Raw genomic sequence first — 16481 nt, 5'->3', positions numbered from 1 at the left:
AATAATTTCACTTTTAATTTTTTAAATCATAGAGAAGTTGTATACATTTCGGACCTTCGGTTTTCGAAACCGAATCAAATCATATCAAAATTGGTTGAGAATGTTGGATTAAACTACCAAGTTATTGGTATTTTCCTCTATTTTGTTGGGAAAATTCTCAAGTTCGAATTATTAGTTTACATTTCATTGTATTTAGTGCAGTCCAACATCTCAAAGGAGATGTTGAAACTCAAAAATTAATTAATCAATTAATTATTAATACAAAAATACAAAACTACATTATCATTCTATTTAATTTTGTATCTTTCTTGAATACAAATCATACAAGCAGATCATAATGGTTCCTGCCACTGTACAGGAGCCTCACAACCTTCCTGGGCTTTCTGTTTATAGAACCTTTACTAAACTCGCTTCCATATTCTGCAATGGGAATGAAACCGGAACCCCATCCACCCTTTGTGTGCTGCAATTAAATTAACAACAGATTACAACTACAAAGAGTATAAGTCGAAGTCACAGCACAATGCCACAATCCATTGACTGAAGGGAAAACATGCTGCTAAAATAGATATAAAGCATAGCATAGCTACCAAAATGTACAATGCTAAGAATCTCCACCTTCAAAACTATATCAGCTAGTCAATGTCAAAAGAGTATGTGCTACTGTATAGGTGGAAAAAATGAATGATGATAGTCCATTTACAAACTGCTAGACAAGTCAATAATTTGGAGCTCTTAGGTCAGTTTTGACTTTTGAGTATCTCAACAGTGCAATTATAAAGACTAGTAGACTACTGCTGGCTTACCGGAGTTTATTGACATCAGAAATTGAAATTGGTGAACAGTCATATCAGGAGATCATAACCTTTTGCCTGTTAATTTTTATGCCCCTAACTCATAGCAAGTCTTTCACGCTAGGCATCATATTCTCTCTTTTTTTCAAATATAACAGAGCAGAGGCACACCCTGATTTTACTAACTAATGTATGTCCAGGTAATCAATCAATATGACACTCACTTCCATCCTCTTGAGAGTTTCAGTGCCTACCTCACTTGTAAAACCCATTATAATTTTTGTAAGGTCTAGCACCTTATATCAATCAAGGCCAACTCTATTCCACTCTGCACTTAAATTCTGTGGTCCAATTTGCGAAGAATGCCTATGAGATATGAGCATTTCCTTTAATGCAATACATCCTTATTTCCTTTGCTATCTCCTTCTTAATGGCCTAAATTACTATCTAGACCAACTTATTAATGCACTACGCAATACCTGATTATGTCATCAATGGGATGCACCAGCCGTAAATATATGTGACAATCATATTCATCCTTCTATTTCACTAAGTACCTACTTAAGAGTTAAGAAACACATATTTTTTTATTACAGGAATTTCAACATGACACCCAAAAAATTAGAAATATACTTTTTTAGGCAAAGTCTACCTCTCAAACTAAAAAGATACATTGGCATCAACAAAGATAGACTGTACAGTGAAAAATATACCTCATTCTCTGGTATGTAAACCATGATTGGCTGCCTACACAACTTAGAAAGCACCTGCATTATGGAAGGTCACAGGTCACATAAACAGAGAGAGTCAAATTCAACAATCACAGAAACAACAGTGAGAAAACAAATTATAGCAACAAAAATGTGTGAAATTGTACTTCTGTTCCACAAGACAAGACAAAAGATTTTGACATTCACAGTCCAAATCCATGCTAATTATAAGCCATCTTCTTCTGCATTTGGTTTAAAACACTAACTCCCATCGTATGTAAATCTCATATTCAGGGACCAATAGCCTTTAGTTGAAGGCTATATTCTCATAAATGATTAGTTAACTTAAGATACCACCTACGCAAAATAATGTCTACTTGATTGATATAACCTGACAATCCAATGATACAAACTATATAATACATACTACGACAAAATGGAAGAAACAAAATAGAGGTTGAAGATTGAGATGCAAAATACACACACACACATAAATAAATGAATCAAAAGTACTGACCAGGAGCTCTGACTCTCCTCCCCAGAAATCAGGTCTTTTGATGCGCTGGCAGTAACTATGGAAAAACATTTACAGATATATTAGATTAATTTCCATCACAAGGACATGCTAAAGCAACTGCGGCCTGCCATAAGACCGAAATGTAAAAGAACTTCCATAGTCACTAGAAAAGATAGAGGTTTACCGTTTTAAGGATTCATCAACAGTTATTGCCACCAGAGCTGCTTCATACTTGGGGAGTTCTTCGTCATCTTCACATATAACCTCCTTCACAGCCATCCGTAGTTCGTCTATATTTTCATAGTAATTTACTTGGTCATTCTAAATTACCTCTAAAAATAATATCAAAGAAAAAGTCTACTCCGTAAAGAGGTTATGAATTGTTTCTCTTCATAAAGAGGTTGTGAATTCCAATACATTCAGATATCATAGAATGAAATAAACACAGTAATGCTTGTAAGGATTTTTATCAATTAAGTTATATATTATTGAAATCCACATTGAACAATAAGAACTTTTATACATATCCAGCATTTACCTACCTGCATCCACTTTCTCTTCCCTTGGACTAAGAGCAACCCCTTTATTAAAAGCCATTCCTTTGACCTGTTTAAGATTTTAGAGTGAGAAACACAGAGAGAGAGAGAGAGCATAATTTACTAGTTTGTAAATCTCAACTAAACTAGATGTGCAATTCTCAAATACCAGTGCACGAAATAGACAGCGTCCGTCACCAGTAACTTTCTGCACGGAATAGCTTTCGACTTTCCTCATGGCCGACGACCCTCTGCCTCTGTCAAAAGAAAAAAGGTACGCGATTTAGATTAGGGTTTAAGGTTTATGAAATTATACAAAAATATGCAGAAATTTAAAATCTTAAAGAATACAGTGTGAAAATTACAGTGACGGTCCAATTCTAGCAAAGAATCGGTGACTGTAGTCTCCGAACAACGCTGTGGGGTTCGCCTGAGAATGTGAACTTGAAATTGAGAGAACGAGGGAGGAGACGAGCTCAAACTGAGCGGTTCCATTCTTCAGCTGCTCGAGAACAGCCTCTGCCGCACAAGACACATATGAAAATAAATATAGAATGAGAGTGAAAGTGAGAGCTGTGAGGCTTGAGAGAAGACTGAGATTACCGTTAGAAGGTTTGGTGTCCGCCATGGAAACACTGCCGAGGGACGACGACGACGACGACGACTGTGAGTCTGTGAGTGAATTGTGAAGCGAACTCCAGATAAAGCAATTAAGCAAATGCGTGTAACGCGGAACGGCGTCGTTTCGGTGGTGACTTAGGAAACGAAGTCGTTTAGAATGAGGAGCTGGACGGAGGCCATTTGATTTTGGTCTTTGTGAGTCTAATTTGTAGTTTAAGATCCGATTGGTTACTCCCGTATCATACTCATTTTTACTTTTTAATTAAAAATAGGAAAAGAGAGAATCAACTTGAAATTAATGACGTTAATTGTGAATAACGATGTCAAAACCCAAAACTTTGACTACTGTAAATTTATTAAATTTCTTGCATGTTTAGAGTTTTAATAATAGGAGGGAATCAACAAGCCGTAACACAATCTGCAAACCACCACCTAACCAAACCAAACCTGAGAATTTCCATTTTCCATTCACATCACGCCACCTCCCACTAAATTGGCGCCGGCACAATCTGCTCCATATTCTTGGTCATGCTTTATGGCCATAAGCCTATTACACCTCCTTAATTAGCTAGGTGTAGACTTGTTTGGTAAAATAGGTTAAGTGGTAACTCTTTAACACAATTTTAATATAATTTTTGTTATAAATTTACAAGGTTCAAATTTAAGACTTAAACATTTAGCTGTCTCTCTAATGCACCTTAAGGTGAAGCTTGTCAATACTATGACATAAGTGTTTGAATTTATATCAATCAAGTTCAACATACAACAGTAAAGACTTGTAACTTTAAGGGTTAAATATATTTTTCCATATACTTGAGATTTTGGGTTTAATACACTAATCTCAATACTAAATATCAAATGAGAAGGGCAAATTGATTCAATAGTAACAATGTAGTAAATATTATGCTCTAATGCAAGAGTTCATGATAGTAAGAGTATGAGCACCGAAAAAATAAAGATTGTAAGAGTATAATAATAAAATAATAATAGTTGGATTAATAAGGGGAAAATCAAAGAAAGGAGAGGAGCCCTAGGAGAGTTGCCATCGAAGGCATCGAGTGAAGTCACGTGCGCAAGAGGAAAAACACACGTGCGAGGACGAAGAAGAAAGCAAAGCAAAGCAAGAAAGGCTATATTTAACTGCCCAACCGAAAAAGCTGGCTCTTTATAACTCAGCTCTTTTCCCCCCTTTCAACTCACCCATAACTCGCAAGTCACAAACATAAGAAGTATCGCCCAAAAACACTCTCTCCAAACAAAACCCCAAAACTCTGTCTGTCGCTGTCTCCTGACGATCTCCACGAAGCGCCAACTCTCTCTCTCGCATTGCTTAATAACACTCGTCTCTCTCCCTCCGGCCCATTCTCTTCACCAAGCAAAGCGCTTTCAGATCCTTTTCTCTCTTCTCTTGATCTCGGGTAAATTTTCCGAGAAAGTTTCAGCTTCTCAGCTCTTTGCTCCAAAAATTTTGTGAATTTCTTAATTGGAATGCTCGAATTAGGTTTTGTTTCCTGCATGTTTGTTTTTCTTTTGGAATGATAGAGAATCAGCTCAGCTACTTGGATTGTTTCGGCAAAAGTTTTACTCTTTGCTCCAATCTATTGCTACTTTTTGCAGGTACACAATTTTCTGGAGCTGTATTTTGAGAATTGGAGATCCGATTGGCGAAAGCAGTGTATAATTTCAAGCAATTAGCTATTTCGGGTTCGGAGAATGGCTTCGATAACTCATTCTCCATTGGCATTCGCCGAAGCTTCCGCTTCGGATCTTTTCCGGAGCTCCAGTAACGGTGTCAATGGCGTTCCTTTGAGAGCCCTAGGAAGGGCGCGAATCGGCATGAGGAGGAACTTTGCGGTCGTCGCGAAGCTCAGGAAGGTGAAGAAGCACGATTACCCGTGGCCTGCAGATCCGGATCCGAATGTCAAAGGCGGAGTGCTTACTCATCTCTCCCACTTCAAGCCGCTGAAGGAGAAGCCAAAGCCGGTTACTTTGCCCTTCGAGAAGCCGCTCGTTGATATCGAAAAGAAGATCATTGATGTAAGCCCTTTGTAGTGGTTTACGTTTATTCGTTTGTTCCAGAAATCTTTTTGCTTTTGCTTTAATGAGACACTTGTTGGGCGCAGGTGCGGAAGATGGCTAATGAAACTGGGCTGGACTTCAGTGATCAAATTATTTCATTGGAGAACAAATACCAACAGGTTTGATGATTAAATGCATGCTTCTCGATGGGTTGGAGAATTTGTAGCTAAAGTAAAGATTTTGGTACATCATAACTAAAATAGTTTCTCGTTCTAAACTTTTAATTTTTTTTCTTATTTCAGGCTTTAAAGGATTTATATACGAATCTGACTCCCATACAACGTGTGAATATTGCACGACATCCTAACAGGCCAACATTCCTTGATCATGTGTTTAGCATTACTGATAAGGTCTGGTACTCATTGCTCCAATTGCTTGGAGACTATATGCATAATGTCAATTTGATCCTTACTTGTTTTTGTTTTTTGGAAAAAATAAGAAAAAGTCAATTAGTGGGTTTACCAGTGCTGGAAATTATTATATTTTAAATATTTTCTTTATTTTCTCTTGTACAGTTTGTAGAGCTTCATGGGGACCGGGCAGGGTATGATGATCCTGCTATTGTCACCGGTATAGGAAGTATAGATGGTAGAAGGATGATGTTCATGGGTCACCAGAAAGGTAGAAATACAAAAGAGAACATTATGCGTAACTTCGGGATGCCTACTCCCCATGGGTACGTCAAAAGATCGATACTTGTGCATTTTAGTAATAAGATATATAACATTAGCTTTTGTGTTCAACTCAATATGACTTCCAAATTTACAATATTGGAACATTTATATTCATGTAGTTACCGGAAGGCTCTGCGCATGATGTACTATGCAGATCACCATGGGTTCCCCATTGTTACTTTCATTGATACCCCTGGTGCATATGCAGACCTTAAATCTGAGGAACTGGGCCAAGTATGTGATAGCTGCCCTTTAAATTTCACATAGATCTCTTGTAGTACTGGGTCGTCTAATTTGTTTGTGTTACAAACATCCAGGGTGAAGCTATAGCTCACAACTTGCGGACTATGTTCGGTCTGAAGGTACCAATTATTTCGATTGTCATTGGGGAAGGTGGCTCTGGTGGTGCTCTTGCCATTGGATGTGCTAATAAATTATTAATGCTTGAAAATGCAGTGTTTTATGTTGCCAGGTAATTTGAGTTTGGCTTTGCTCTGGTTGCATCTCTTAGGGCAGTTATAATATGGAAATGTGCTTGTCTTTTCCTCATTTTTCATGCAGCTAAATGATTCTCAAGTGGTGGTGTACTTGATATATTGGCTTTGTAAGATTTAACTCTCAAGGGTCACTTACCTGGAAGGAGGGAGACATTATAGGCCATATATCTGAATTAATTCCATATTTTCTGATCATTAGTTCTGAAATATTGAGCCTTATATTTAAGTAGATTACTGCCGGTCTTGTTTCTGTTTTTCTGTTCTATGTAAGCTTTAAACTTATTTGTTTTTCTTCTGGTTTGTCTCTGTTCGTGTCATATTTAGTCCAGAAGCATGTGCTGCAATCTTGTGGAAGAGTTCCAAAGCTTCTCCAAAGGTTTATACAATGTTCACTATTGGTCTTGTCTTTAATTGATGAGTTGATTATAGACTGTTGAAATCTTCTTTTTCTCTGCAGGCAGCTGAAAAGCTGAAAATTACTGCAACTGAGTTGTGCAAGCTGCAAATTGCAGATGGCATCATCCCTGTATGCATCGCAAACCTTCTGTTTCAACTTTATATGTTTTTTTTCTTTTATTTTAGGTATTCTAATATGGGGAAGAAAAATGGGAGCTTGATAACATTGTTGTTTCAAATTTTTTGCAGCACCCTATGGGGTGAGCTTGATAACATTCCTCTATATCTTTTCCAAACTAATCCCCGTCTTTGGGAACATTGATATATCAAGAAAAATCATTGTCTAATTTATGGAATTGTTCTTGTTTTAATCTTTACTTGATGGTGACATGCAGATCTCTTGACTCAAATCTTTTTCATGTTTTTATTTCTTTATCCAAACTCATCCCTGTCATCGGAAACATTGCTATGCGAAGAAAGATTGTTGTCTGATTTATTAGAATTTTTTTTGTTTTTTTTAATAATTGTTCATTGTTGCTGATGAGGCATCTAAAGATTTTATTTATTTTCTTACATTTAACAGGAGCCACTTGGTGGTGCACATGCAGATCCCTCGTGGACCTCTCAACAGATAAAAAATGCAATTAACAAAGAAATGGATGTAAGTGCCTCTTCTTCTGCAAAAATTAAATACATGCAATCATATCCTAATGTATGTCTTTGATTTTCTTTAGGAGCTTGAGAAGCTGGATACACAAGAACTATTAAAGCATCGCAGTCAGAAGTTCCGAAAAATTGGTGGGTTTCAAGAAGGAATCCCTATTGATCCAAAGAAGAAAAAGAACATGAAAAAGAAAGATGAACCCATCACTGTAAAGACTCCAGTTTTGGATTTGGAGGGTGAGGTTGAAAAGGTGAAACAGCAAATTTTGAAAGCCAAGGAATCCTCTAATGAGCCTCCAATGTTGCCTCTGACTGAGACGATAGAAAAACTGAGAAAGGAGGTTGATAATGAATTTTCTGAGGCAGTTAAAGCCCTGGGCTTGAAAGACAGGTTTGCGACATTGCGTGAAGAATTTTCAAAAGTGAATTCACAGGACCAACTCATGCATCCAGGTCTAAAAGAAAAGATTGGTAAGCTTAGGGATGAATTCAACCAGGCCCTGTCATCAGCTCCTAATTATGAAGACCTAAAACATAAACTTGACATGTTGAAAGAACTATCAAAAGCATATGATCTTGCAGAGAAGAACAACAAGGCTGCAACATTGAAGCAGGAAATTAACAAGAAATTTAACGAGATCATGGGTCGGCAAGATGTTAAGGAGAAAGTTGAGGCAGTTAGAGCGGAAGTTGAAAATACTGGTTTGGACAAATTTGATGATTTGGATGACAGCCTGAAGGCAAAAATTGTGGAATTGAAGAAAGAGATAGAGTTAGAATTTATTGATGCTCTCAAGTCCCTGGGTTTGGATGTTGAGTTAAGATCAAAAGAACCAATTGAGGAGACTTTGCCCTCAGAAGTTGAGAGCAAGATAGAAGAATTGAATGAAGAAATCAATGACAGGATTGAAAATGTTGTCAATTCATCAGACCTCAAGGACAAAATTGAGCTACTAAAGTTGGAGGTAGCAAAGGCAGGGAAGACACCTGATCTAGCAACCAAAAACAGAATTTTGGCTTTGGAGCAACAAATCAAACAAAGCTTAGCAGCAGCTGTGGAATCTTCAAACCTAAAAGAGAAGCATGAGAAGCTGAAGACTGAGGTTTCCAAAACCATTGAATCTTCTGTTGGATTGGATGGAAGTTTGAAAAAGGAAAATCCAAATGAAGTCTATGTCTTTTGATGAATCTAGAATAGAGTTGAATGTGAGTTCATCCTATTTTATAATGTTTGTCCTCTCTCTCCCTCTCCCTCTTTAATGTGAGTGGCACACATTACATTTTTCCCTTCTCCTTATCATTTGGTAATTTGCCTGTCTGCAAACCTGCACTGAATGTTAAAATCACAAATTTTAAGTGCAAAATGCGTAGGAACAACTGAGTAGATTATTTGGTAACTTAGTTTCTCAGTTACAGTAGCATTTTTCTTATTGGGGAGTCCAAATTTTTATTTAAACTCATTAGCTTATGCTTTTCTGCAGTACTTCTCCTTTAGTCAGATTGTTGCTGATACGGTGCCGGAGAGAGGATTGTTCAAAACAGATGGAAGTGATTGTCTGAAGTGCACAAATAGGGAACCTTCGGCTGTTGCTACTGCCTTTTAGCTCCATCCACATCTTGCAATAGCTTACAAGTTTTGCATCTACAAGGAACAAGAAGGAGACACATCTTAACTCCATAATTTTCTGCCTGAACTTCATAATTTATTGATGTTCCTTTTTCTTTTGGTTGAGTGCATTCCTCTTAATATAATATAAATAGACTTCAAACAATTTCAGTTTCTCTTTTTATAGATTCGGATCACTTTGTATAGATTGTGTGGGGAGGCTAATAAATTGCTTTCATTACTTATCTTTTCTTAACCCCCATTGTTTTTATCATTAAGGCAATGCGATGAGTTGCATAGGGCCCATTGCTGAATAATTTTTTTGGCACCTTGTTGATATGCTGACCCCTTTCTGATATGCTCTATTGTTTTTGCTGAGCAAAATCCCGGCTTTGAACTTTTCTCCTTTTTGTTCTTTGGCACAAGAATTTCACTTTGGCCAAAATTTGGCGGCCATGATTTTGTGCTTATATGCTGCAGGCCATAGCGATTTATGTAGGTGTGAAATTGATGTGAACTTATCTTTCTTAAAAGAATGCAGGCAATCCACAATTCTTTCAATATTTTTCTTTCTGAATATTGATTAAGAAGGCTCAAGCTTTGTTTTATTGAAGAACCACTTGGTGTGTCGTGACTCGTGAGGTTAGGTATTAATAGGTAGATTTGGGGATGCCAATTTGAGTTAAATCTCTTTAGATCTCTCAAGTCACATCTTTCACTTTCAGAGTCGAGATCCATCCACACACTTAAAACCCATCTTTCAACTCTTTTCAGTTTTTACCCATCAACTCCTCATTGGTTGGAGACTTGGAGGTGAATAAATAGTTATATATTCACCTGATTTTTACTGTTGCTTTTATAATCATTAGGCAGCCGAAGAAAAGTTAGACTGCTTAAACTTAAATGATCTTACCCGTAATAGTCTATTAGATTTATTGATTACACATTTAATCACATCAAAGACAACACCTTGTAAATGGGAAAGCTTTGCAAGAGATGTGAATATAAGCAACGATAGGACTTACATTTATTGATGAATTTGTGACCATGAAACGATTCAAACCAGTCGCCAAAGATACCTTCTTCAATCAAAAACCTTTGTATTAGCCCAAAAGGAGCTTAACTTTCATTTGAACCAACCGACACTAACCATGTTCATAGTTTGTCCACTGAATCTTCTTATCGGTAAAAGCAATGAAGTGATGTTACTACCATCCATGCCCAAAAATTATCATTCAATACCATTATACCACAACATCAAAAATCAAATTATGTTTCAAATGCCTTAAAACAAAAGAAAAACAATAACAATAAACATGTGGAACGAAAACGTGTGCCACTTCTTCAAGCCTTCATTCAATACAAGAATGGGATTACAGCTTTTCTGCCCTTGGGATAATCCTCCTTGAACTTCTCCACATACCACCTATGGTTCGCACGTGCCCTGGGCACCAAGTTGGCACACGTGTAGAGGAAAAACCCTAGGCCAGCCCAAGACCACGTCATCACCGCCCACCCCAGCCACTCCACTATCTCACCATAGTAGTTTGGGCAGCTCACCAGCTCGAACCACCCTCCTCTGGGCACCTTATACCCTCCACCTTCTCTCTTCAACCCCACCAAAACCCTATCAGAACACACATTCACACCCATCCCATACAAAAACACCACCAACCCACAAACAAATCTCCACCAAAACCACCCCCGATCAGCCTCATAATCCTTGTAATGAGAGACCCACCTGGCCTGCAAGTAAGCGTTCAACAGATTGAACCCAAATGCCATCGCCGCCACACTCACCGGAAAACCGCCTTGGGCAGCGGTGGTATTCCGGTAAAGGCGGAGTGGGTAGAGGCAGGTGCGGTGGAAGTAGTGGAAGAGAAATGGGGTGATGAGGAGGAGGGCTTTGGGGTTTGAAGAGTGGAGGCCAAAGGGGAAGAGTAAGAGGGTGAGCCAAAGAGTTGGGCTTTCCATGAGGAACCAAGCCAGGGGTGGGGACATGGTGGGGCCCCACCCTGGACGGCGGTGCTTGCCATATGGGGCTTGGAGGAATCGGAGGGCTATGAAGGTTGGGGGTCCTGCGAGGTACAGACTGAGCAGGCAGTAGTGGAAAAGGGTCTGCTCTGAGGCCATAGGCACAAATCGGGTTGGTTACTTTGATCAGATTGTTGCAAATTTCGAGGTTATATCTTTGTCGTTAATTTCGTACCATTCACATTGTCATTGTGATTGTCAAAAGCCATAATGATTTTCTTTTTGCTAAGTATATCAACTTATTGGTTGTGGCCCTTGTGGGTGCATACTTTTTGAGTTTCGGACCCAGTGTGGGTGGTTGCGCAAAATTGGGTTAAGTCAATCACTTTAGTGGATTGGAATTGGATAGTAGAAAACGAGAATGAGTAAAACTTTGGTGTAATTGGTGTATTTTTTTTTGGTGAATGAGGGGGCTAAAGTGTAATTGGTGTATTTTATATGCATGAGAATAATAGAAATAATAGGTGTACACACTAGAAATAGGTAAGTTTTTCTCAAGTATAACAAAAAAAAACTTGAAGCACCAAGTGTGTTTTTCCAAATTTTGAATACCAACTGATGTCATATCATATACTCTATGATATGAGAGATTTTTACTTATTTCCTACTTGTTATAAACTAGACTCATACTCATATATGATTATATGAACAAATAAAATATTATCATATTAGTCGAGATTTAAATATTATAATAATAATTTTAGTACCCTTCTGTATGGATTATATCTCTAATACAAATATAATTAGTTGAGATAATATAAATAATTGTATTCTTTTGACTCGCAATTAAGCTTGAATCTTCTATGTTGAGTGGGTCAGTCATATTTTTCCTTGAACGGCCCATCAGTAGGCTTAACCATTATCGTCTTGTAAGCTAATTCAGCCTAATTGTAGTCGATCAATGCCCCCAATTACTTGGTGTGGACAACCAAAAGGGCATTTAGGGAGAGTAAAAATCAGGCACTTGCATTATCTGAAACAGTATTTGAGACAATATTTATTTCTTTGCAAGAATAATCCCGCAAAAAAAAAAAAAAATCAATCATATTTAAAGTTATATATCAACAATGTGGTTCTAATTCCTGACCCCAAAAAAAGAAGGCTCTAAATCGAAAGATAATTCAAATTTTTGATATTTAGCGTACATATGATAATAATTGTTCTCAAAATAAGTATTATAAATCAAATAATTGTGGTTTATGAGTTTTGAACTCATGAGACAATCATTCTTTCCAACTTACAAAACCAAACTCAATTTTCAGTGAAAGTTGTCATCTGACTACTACACATTACATTTATTAGCATAATATATAGGTGATTATAAAGCCAAACCAGCGTCCAATGGCCCGAGGTTCTGCTAAAACCATGACCTACTTCTCCATTTCCTTCCATCCATCCATCTTGAGCTTCTGCTTAAGAGGTTCTGAAAAAAAAAAAAAAAAAAAAAAAAAAAAAAAAAAAAAAAAGGAAAAGGAAAAGAGATAGCATTGTCATTCTTGCATTTCTGCAGAAAAGTAGACGACGTGATCTTGCAACTTTATCTAAACTATACTAGATACACTAAGCAAAGATGGAGACACACAGCCAATGTATCACAATGAATTAATTACAACAAGATATATTTCAATCTAAGAAGAAAGTAAATTTCCACTAATTTTTGTCTGGAATGGAATGTAATTAGCCAAATTTTTGAAAGTTAAAAAAAAAAAAAAAAACAAACAAACATACAAACAAATTTATGCAATATAGAGACTCCGAAAATAACCAACAATTTCAAACATCATGCAGAATTGTCAGTGCTGTGAGAGTTTTGATTTTTGTTACCTAATACTGAAGCCCTAATGGTTTGGATGATTATCTTGGTATCATGCTTTGATAACTCTTTATTTCTCTGTTTGCCGTTGAGTGTAGAGTTAAAAGAAGCATACTGCTGCTGTTATTCTGCACGTGCGCAAGGAATTGGTGAGGTCCTTTCTGCTGAGCTGTGGGGCCTTATCATGGTCTGAAGCTTGCCTGGGATGAGGGTTTTAGAAAGCTTTTTGTGGAAGTAGATTCTAGTGTGGCAGTGCTTCTTCTTACCAAAGGTGTCTCAGGTCTTCATCCTCTTGCTGCATTAGTAACTGCTTGCCAAGGTCTGCTGAAAAGAGATTGAGATTGCCATGTCTCTCAAATCTATAGAGAATGAAACGGTGTGGCTGATGAGCCTCCTCTGGCTTGTGCTCCTTTGTTATCTCATGATCTCTTGGGTCTGTCCAAGAGTAGCCTAGTAGTTAGTTAGTTTTTTACTTTTTTGGGCCTCAGCCCCCATTTTACCAAAAAAAAAAAAAAAAAGAAGCATTCAGGCCACATCCAGGATATGATAAGGTATGTTCTATTTTGGGAGTTTGGTGAAAAAAAATCTAGTTAATGAATTGGAATTGATTATATTTGGAAGTTATTTCAAGTTAAAAACTTGTTAAGTAGTAACAAACTGCAAAAGTGCTTGCCTACAAAAGTAGGATTCCTTATTATAGATATGACTTAGAACCATTCAGGGTATGTAACAATAACTCTGGATTAGTGTGATCTCCAACTTCATTCCACCTGTTTACTTTTCTGCTGGTATTGATTTTCTCGGTATGTTTATCAGGTGAGGTGGAAAAGCTTTTATCTGCTCCCTCAAGTTATTGAGATTTTAAATGAATTCATTCCAGAAAAGCTTTCACATGAGGCAGATGGTCTTATCTTTGGGATGATCCATATATATGTTCCTTGATCCTACACATAAAGGACTTCTAAAGTAGAAACCTCCTGAAAAGAACTCAGTTGATTTTCTATTTGAGATCGTGCCATCAACTTCATTGTGTTACTATTTTAGTCCATTCTTAATTTGTGTCTCTTTCTATCTTTTCATCTCTTCATATTTACCTTAAGTTTGTTCTGTGCTTGGATCACTTTCTCATATGAAGCTACTTGTGTGGACAGATAGGTAACGTTGATCAGCAACTGGTTTTTCTATATGAACATGAAAGAAGAAACTAATGGAAGTAAATAGGGTTGCAACTTGCAAAGATGATCTTTGAAGCATAATTGAAAAATAAATTATTCGAATTATAAGATATATTGTCCGTCAATAACATATTTTATATTAGTTTACATACCAATATATTTTAATTTTTAAAGTTGACGCAGAATAAAGTATTGGATAATATGGTTTTTGAATTTGAATTCTGAAAGCTGATATAGTTTAGCCGATTGGTAGTTTGTTTCCTTAGTTTTAAATTTGAATTGTTTGTTGCTTTTTTTGATTAGGATTCACGTTCTTATCCTATAGCTTATCCTATCTCTATATAAAGGGATGTACTCTGCTACTTAATTAAATAAGAACATACAGTTTCTATATAAAGATTATGAAAAGTAACATAATACATCACTATAGGAGAGTCAGATAATAAGGTAAAGAAATACAATAAAATTAAATACATAATTGTTTGTTTATTTTGGTATCAGACTATCAGAGACGAACAAAATCAATTGACACGATTAGTCATAATAAAGTGTCTTCCAAATGGTACGTCACGTGTAACAGCATGAGGGTATTTAGGTCATTCTGGGACTGGCCTGGTATCTTCTGGGAAGAAGAAGGCCAATTGATTTATTCCACGTGGGCGGTTGTGGTTGGAGAACTGTCCATAACGAACTGGAGAACTGGAGGAGGATCTTTGTTCCTCAAGAAAGGAGTAGACCGCTCCACTTTCTGGGATCTTCAGAGCTCGACTAGCTTTTCAGACTTTTCTTTTCTTTTCTTTTTCTTTTCTTTTGTCGTTTCGCACATCTTTTTTTTTGTTCTAATTTTCACACTGCCTTTTACTGTGGCCCTGTGACTCACACTTGTTTGTTCTTAAATAGATTGTCTCGTGATCAATCACGTGATACTCTTTTTCTTTTCTTTTTTTTGTAAATAAATAATTTTGCTTCATCCATTTGATAAAACTTGTCCTTATTTTTTGGCATATTAGTTTTTTTTTTTTTTTTTCTTTTAGACTTTACAATGAAAATTCAACTTAAAATTTATCATTTACCTCATCTTACCTATGCCACTCGATGCAAAAAAAAAACATCTAGAGCCAAACATGGGCCGTAATCACTAATCACTTGGTTGCCTTGTTTGGAGGTAAGGAATTTATTAGTGGCATTTCAAGCTGAAGCATTAATCTTGATTATCCATTCTTATTACTACAAAATTTCATAATTAATCTTGTGATAATTATGAGTTATGGATTAGGATAAGTATAAAATATCCAATAGAAAATTTGAGGTAAGAAAGTACAATCTTATCTAGGTACTTTTTTTTTTGTCCAAATCATATCTAGTTACTTGTAGTCAAAGAAAACTCATTAAATTAAGCAACTAGTTTTATTAAGAATCCTAGGACTAGACTAACACTCCACACCCAGGGACGGACGCACGTTGGGAGGTAGGGGGTCGGGCGACCCCCCAACGCCGGATCTCCTAGCTGTGAACCTCCTTTCCCAGCCGCCGATGACCCCCCAAACCTCTGGACGGCGACCCCTCGACCTCTGGCCGGTGACCCCTCGCTGCCCAATCGCCCACCACCTGCTTGATGAAAAGCCTCAGTGGCTGCTGGACTTTCTCTCTATTTTCTCTTCTCTTCTGCTCTCCTCTCTTGGTTTTGCTGGACTTTCTCTCTCTTTTCTCTTCTCTTCCTCTTTTGGTTTATCTCTCTTTCTTCTCCTCTGTTTTCTTTCTCTTGGGTAATACACCACCGCCTAGCACACACACACACTGACACACACCACTGAACACACATACACACATCTCACTCCCAGCCATTCAGCTCACACACACATAATCACAACCTTTTTTCTATTTTTGTTTTTAATAAATATATGTATATATAACATAAGTTTATATATATATATATACTATAACAGAATTAAAATTAATACTAATAAACACAATATAAATATAAATAAATATAAAGACAAAGTAATTATTTTAATAAACAAAATTTTTTTAAATTTTTAAATTAGGTTATTACATATTTACAAGTAGCTTGTAATATTGTTTATCATTTAATTTTTTTATTGTTATTGTCGTCTAAATTTTTTTTTTGCTTTTACACTATGACCCCCCGGGTTGAAGATCCTGGATCCGTCACTGTCCACACCTCTATATAAATGTTGCTCTCCAACCCTAAAAGAAATAAACACTCTTAAAATATCTTTTAGGGCTCTCAAATGTGATTTGGTTTTCGAGCGAATTTAGTTTGTGAGTTATTCAAGCACTCTATAACTATTTTTTTGTTTATTATGAGTGAAATTTCTTTGTTATCCTCATTGGTAACGTACACT

At 36.8% G+C, this 16481-nt stretch overlaps 3 protein-coding genes across 5 annotated transcripts; 1 reads left to right on the top strand and 2 right to left on the bottom strand.

The window, feature by feature from the left end:
- Positions 1-103: 103 nt before the first annotated feature.
- Positions 104-3226, bottom strand: LOC147281499 (Cysteine proteinases superfamily protein). Of its 2 annotated transcripts, XM_086246505.1 has the most exons (9): positions 3161-3226; positions 2923-3076; positions 2727-2814; positions 2564-2627; positions 2206-2311; positions 2022-2076; positions 1508-1561; positions 619-706; positions 328-463 (listed from the first exon to the last, which is right to left on the bottom strand). In XM_086246505.1, exons 1-8 carry the CDS (start codon positions 3183-3185, stop codon positions 632-634), a joined length of 621 nt encoding a protein of 206 aa, XP_086102631.1. In that variant the 5' UTR covers positions 3186-3226; the 3' UTR covers positions 328-463; positions 619-631. The 2 variants fall into 2 exon arrangements, with proteins under 2 accessions (XP_086102630.1, XP_086102631.1); XM_086246504.1 differs by lacking the exon at positions 619-706 and having other exon boundaries at positions 104-463.
- Positions 3227-4379: 1153 nt separating this feature from the next.
- Positions 4380-9349, top strand: CAC3 (acetyl Co-enzyme a carboxylase carboxyltransferase alpha subunit). Of its 2 annotated transcripts, none has more exons than XR_015122822.1 (12): positions 4380-4596; positions 4796-5215; positions 5302-5376; positions 5500-5607; positions 5773-5933; positions 6051-6165; positions 6249-6403; positions 6753-6804; positions 6886-6954; positions 7408-7485; positions 7559-8748; positions 8969-9349. XR_015122822.1 is itself a non-coding variant. In XM_086246503.1 (12 exons), exons 2-11 carry the CDS (start codon positions 4892-4894, stop codon positions 8669-8671), a joined length of 2250 nt encoding a protein of 749 aa, XP_086102629.1. In that variant the 5' UTR covers positions 4380-4596; positions 4796-4891; the 3' UTR covers positions 8672-8693; positions 8969-9349. The 2 variants fall into 2 exon arrangements, 1 of the variants encoding a protein (XP_086102629.1); XM_086246503.1 differs by having other exon boundaries at positions 7559-8693.
- Positions 9350-10311: 962 nt separating this feature from the next.
- On the bottom strand, positions 10312-11328 carry DET2 (3-oxo-5-alpha-steroid 4-dehydrogenase family protein). The gene has a single exon (XM_086248852.1). The coding sequence runs from the start codon at positions 11224-11226 to the stop codon at positions 10450-10452; it is 777 nt and encodes a 258-aa protein (XP_086104978.1). The 5' UTR covers positions 11227-11328; the 3' UTR covers positions 10312-10449.
- Between the last annotated feature and the right edge of the window lie 5153 nt (positions 11329-16481).

Source organism: Dryas octopetala, chromosome 6 (assembly GCF_963921425.1).
Source record: "Dryas octopetala chromosome 6, drDryOcto1.1, whole genome shotgun sequence".
In the NCBI taxonomy this organism is placed as follows: Eukaryota; Viridiplantae; Streptophyta; class Magnoliopsida; order Rosales; family Rosaceae; genus Dryas; species Dryas octopetala.
The sequence above is the reverse complement of the archived record's forward strand: the minus strand, read 5'-3'. Positions and strand labels throughout refer to the sequence as shown.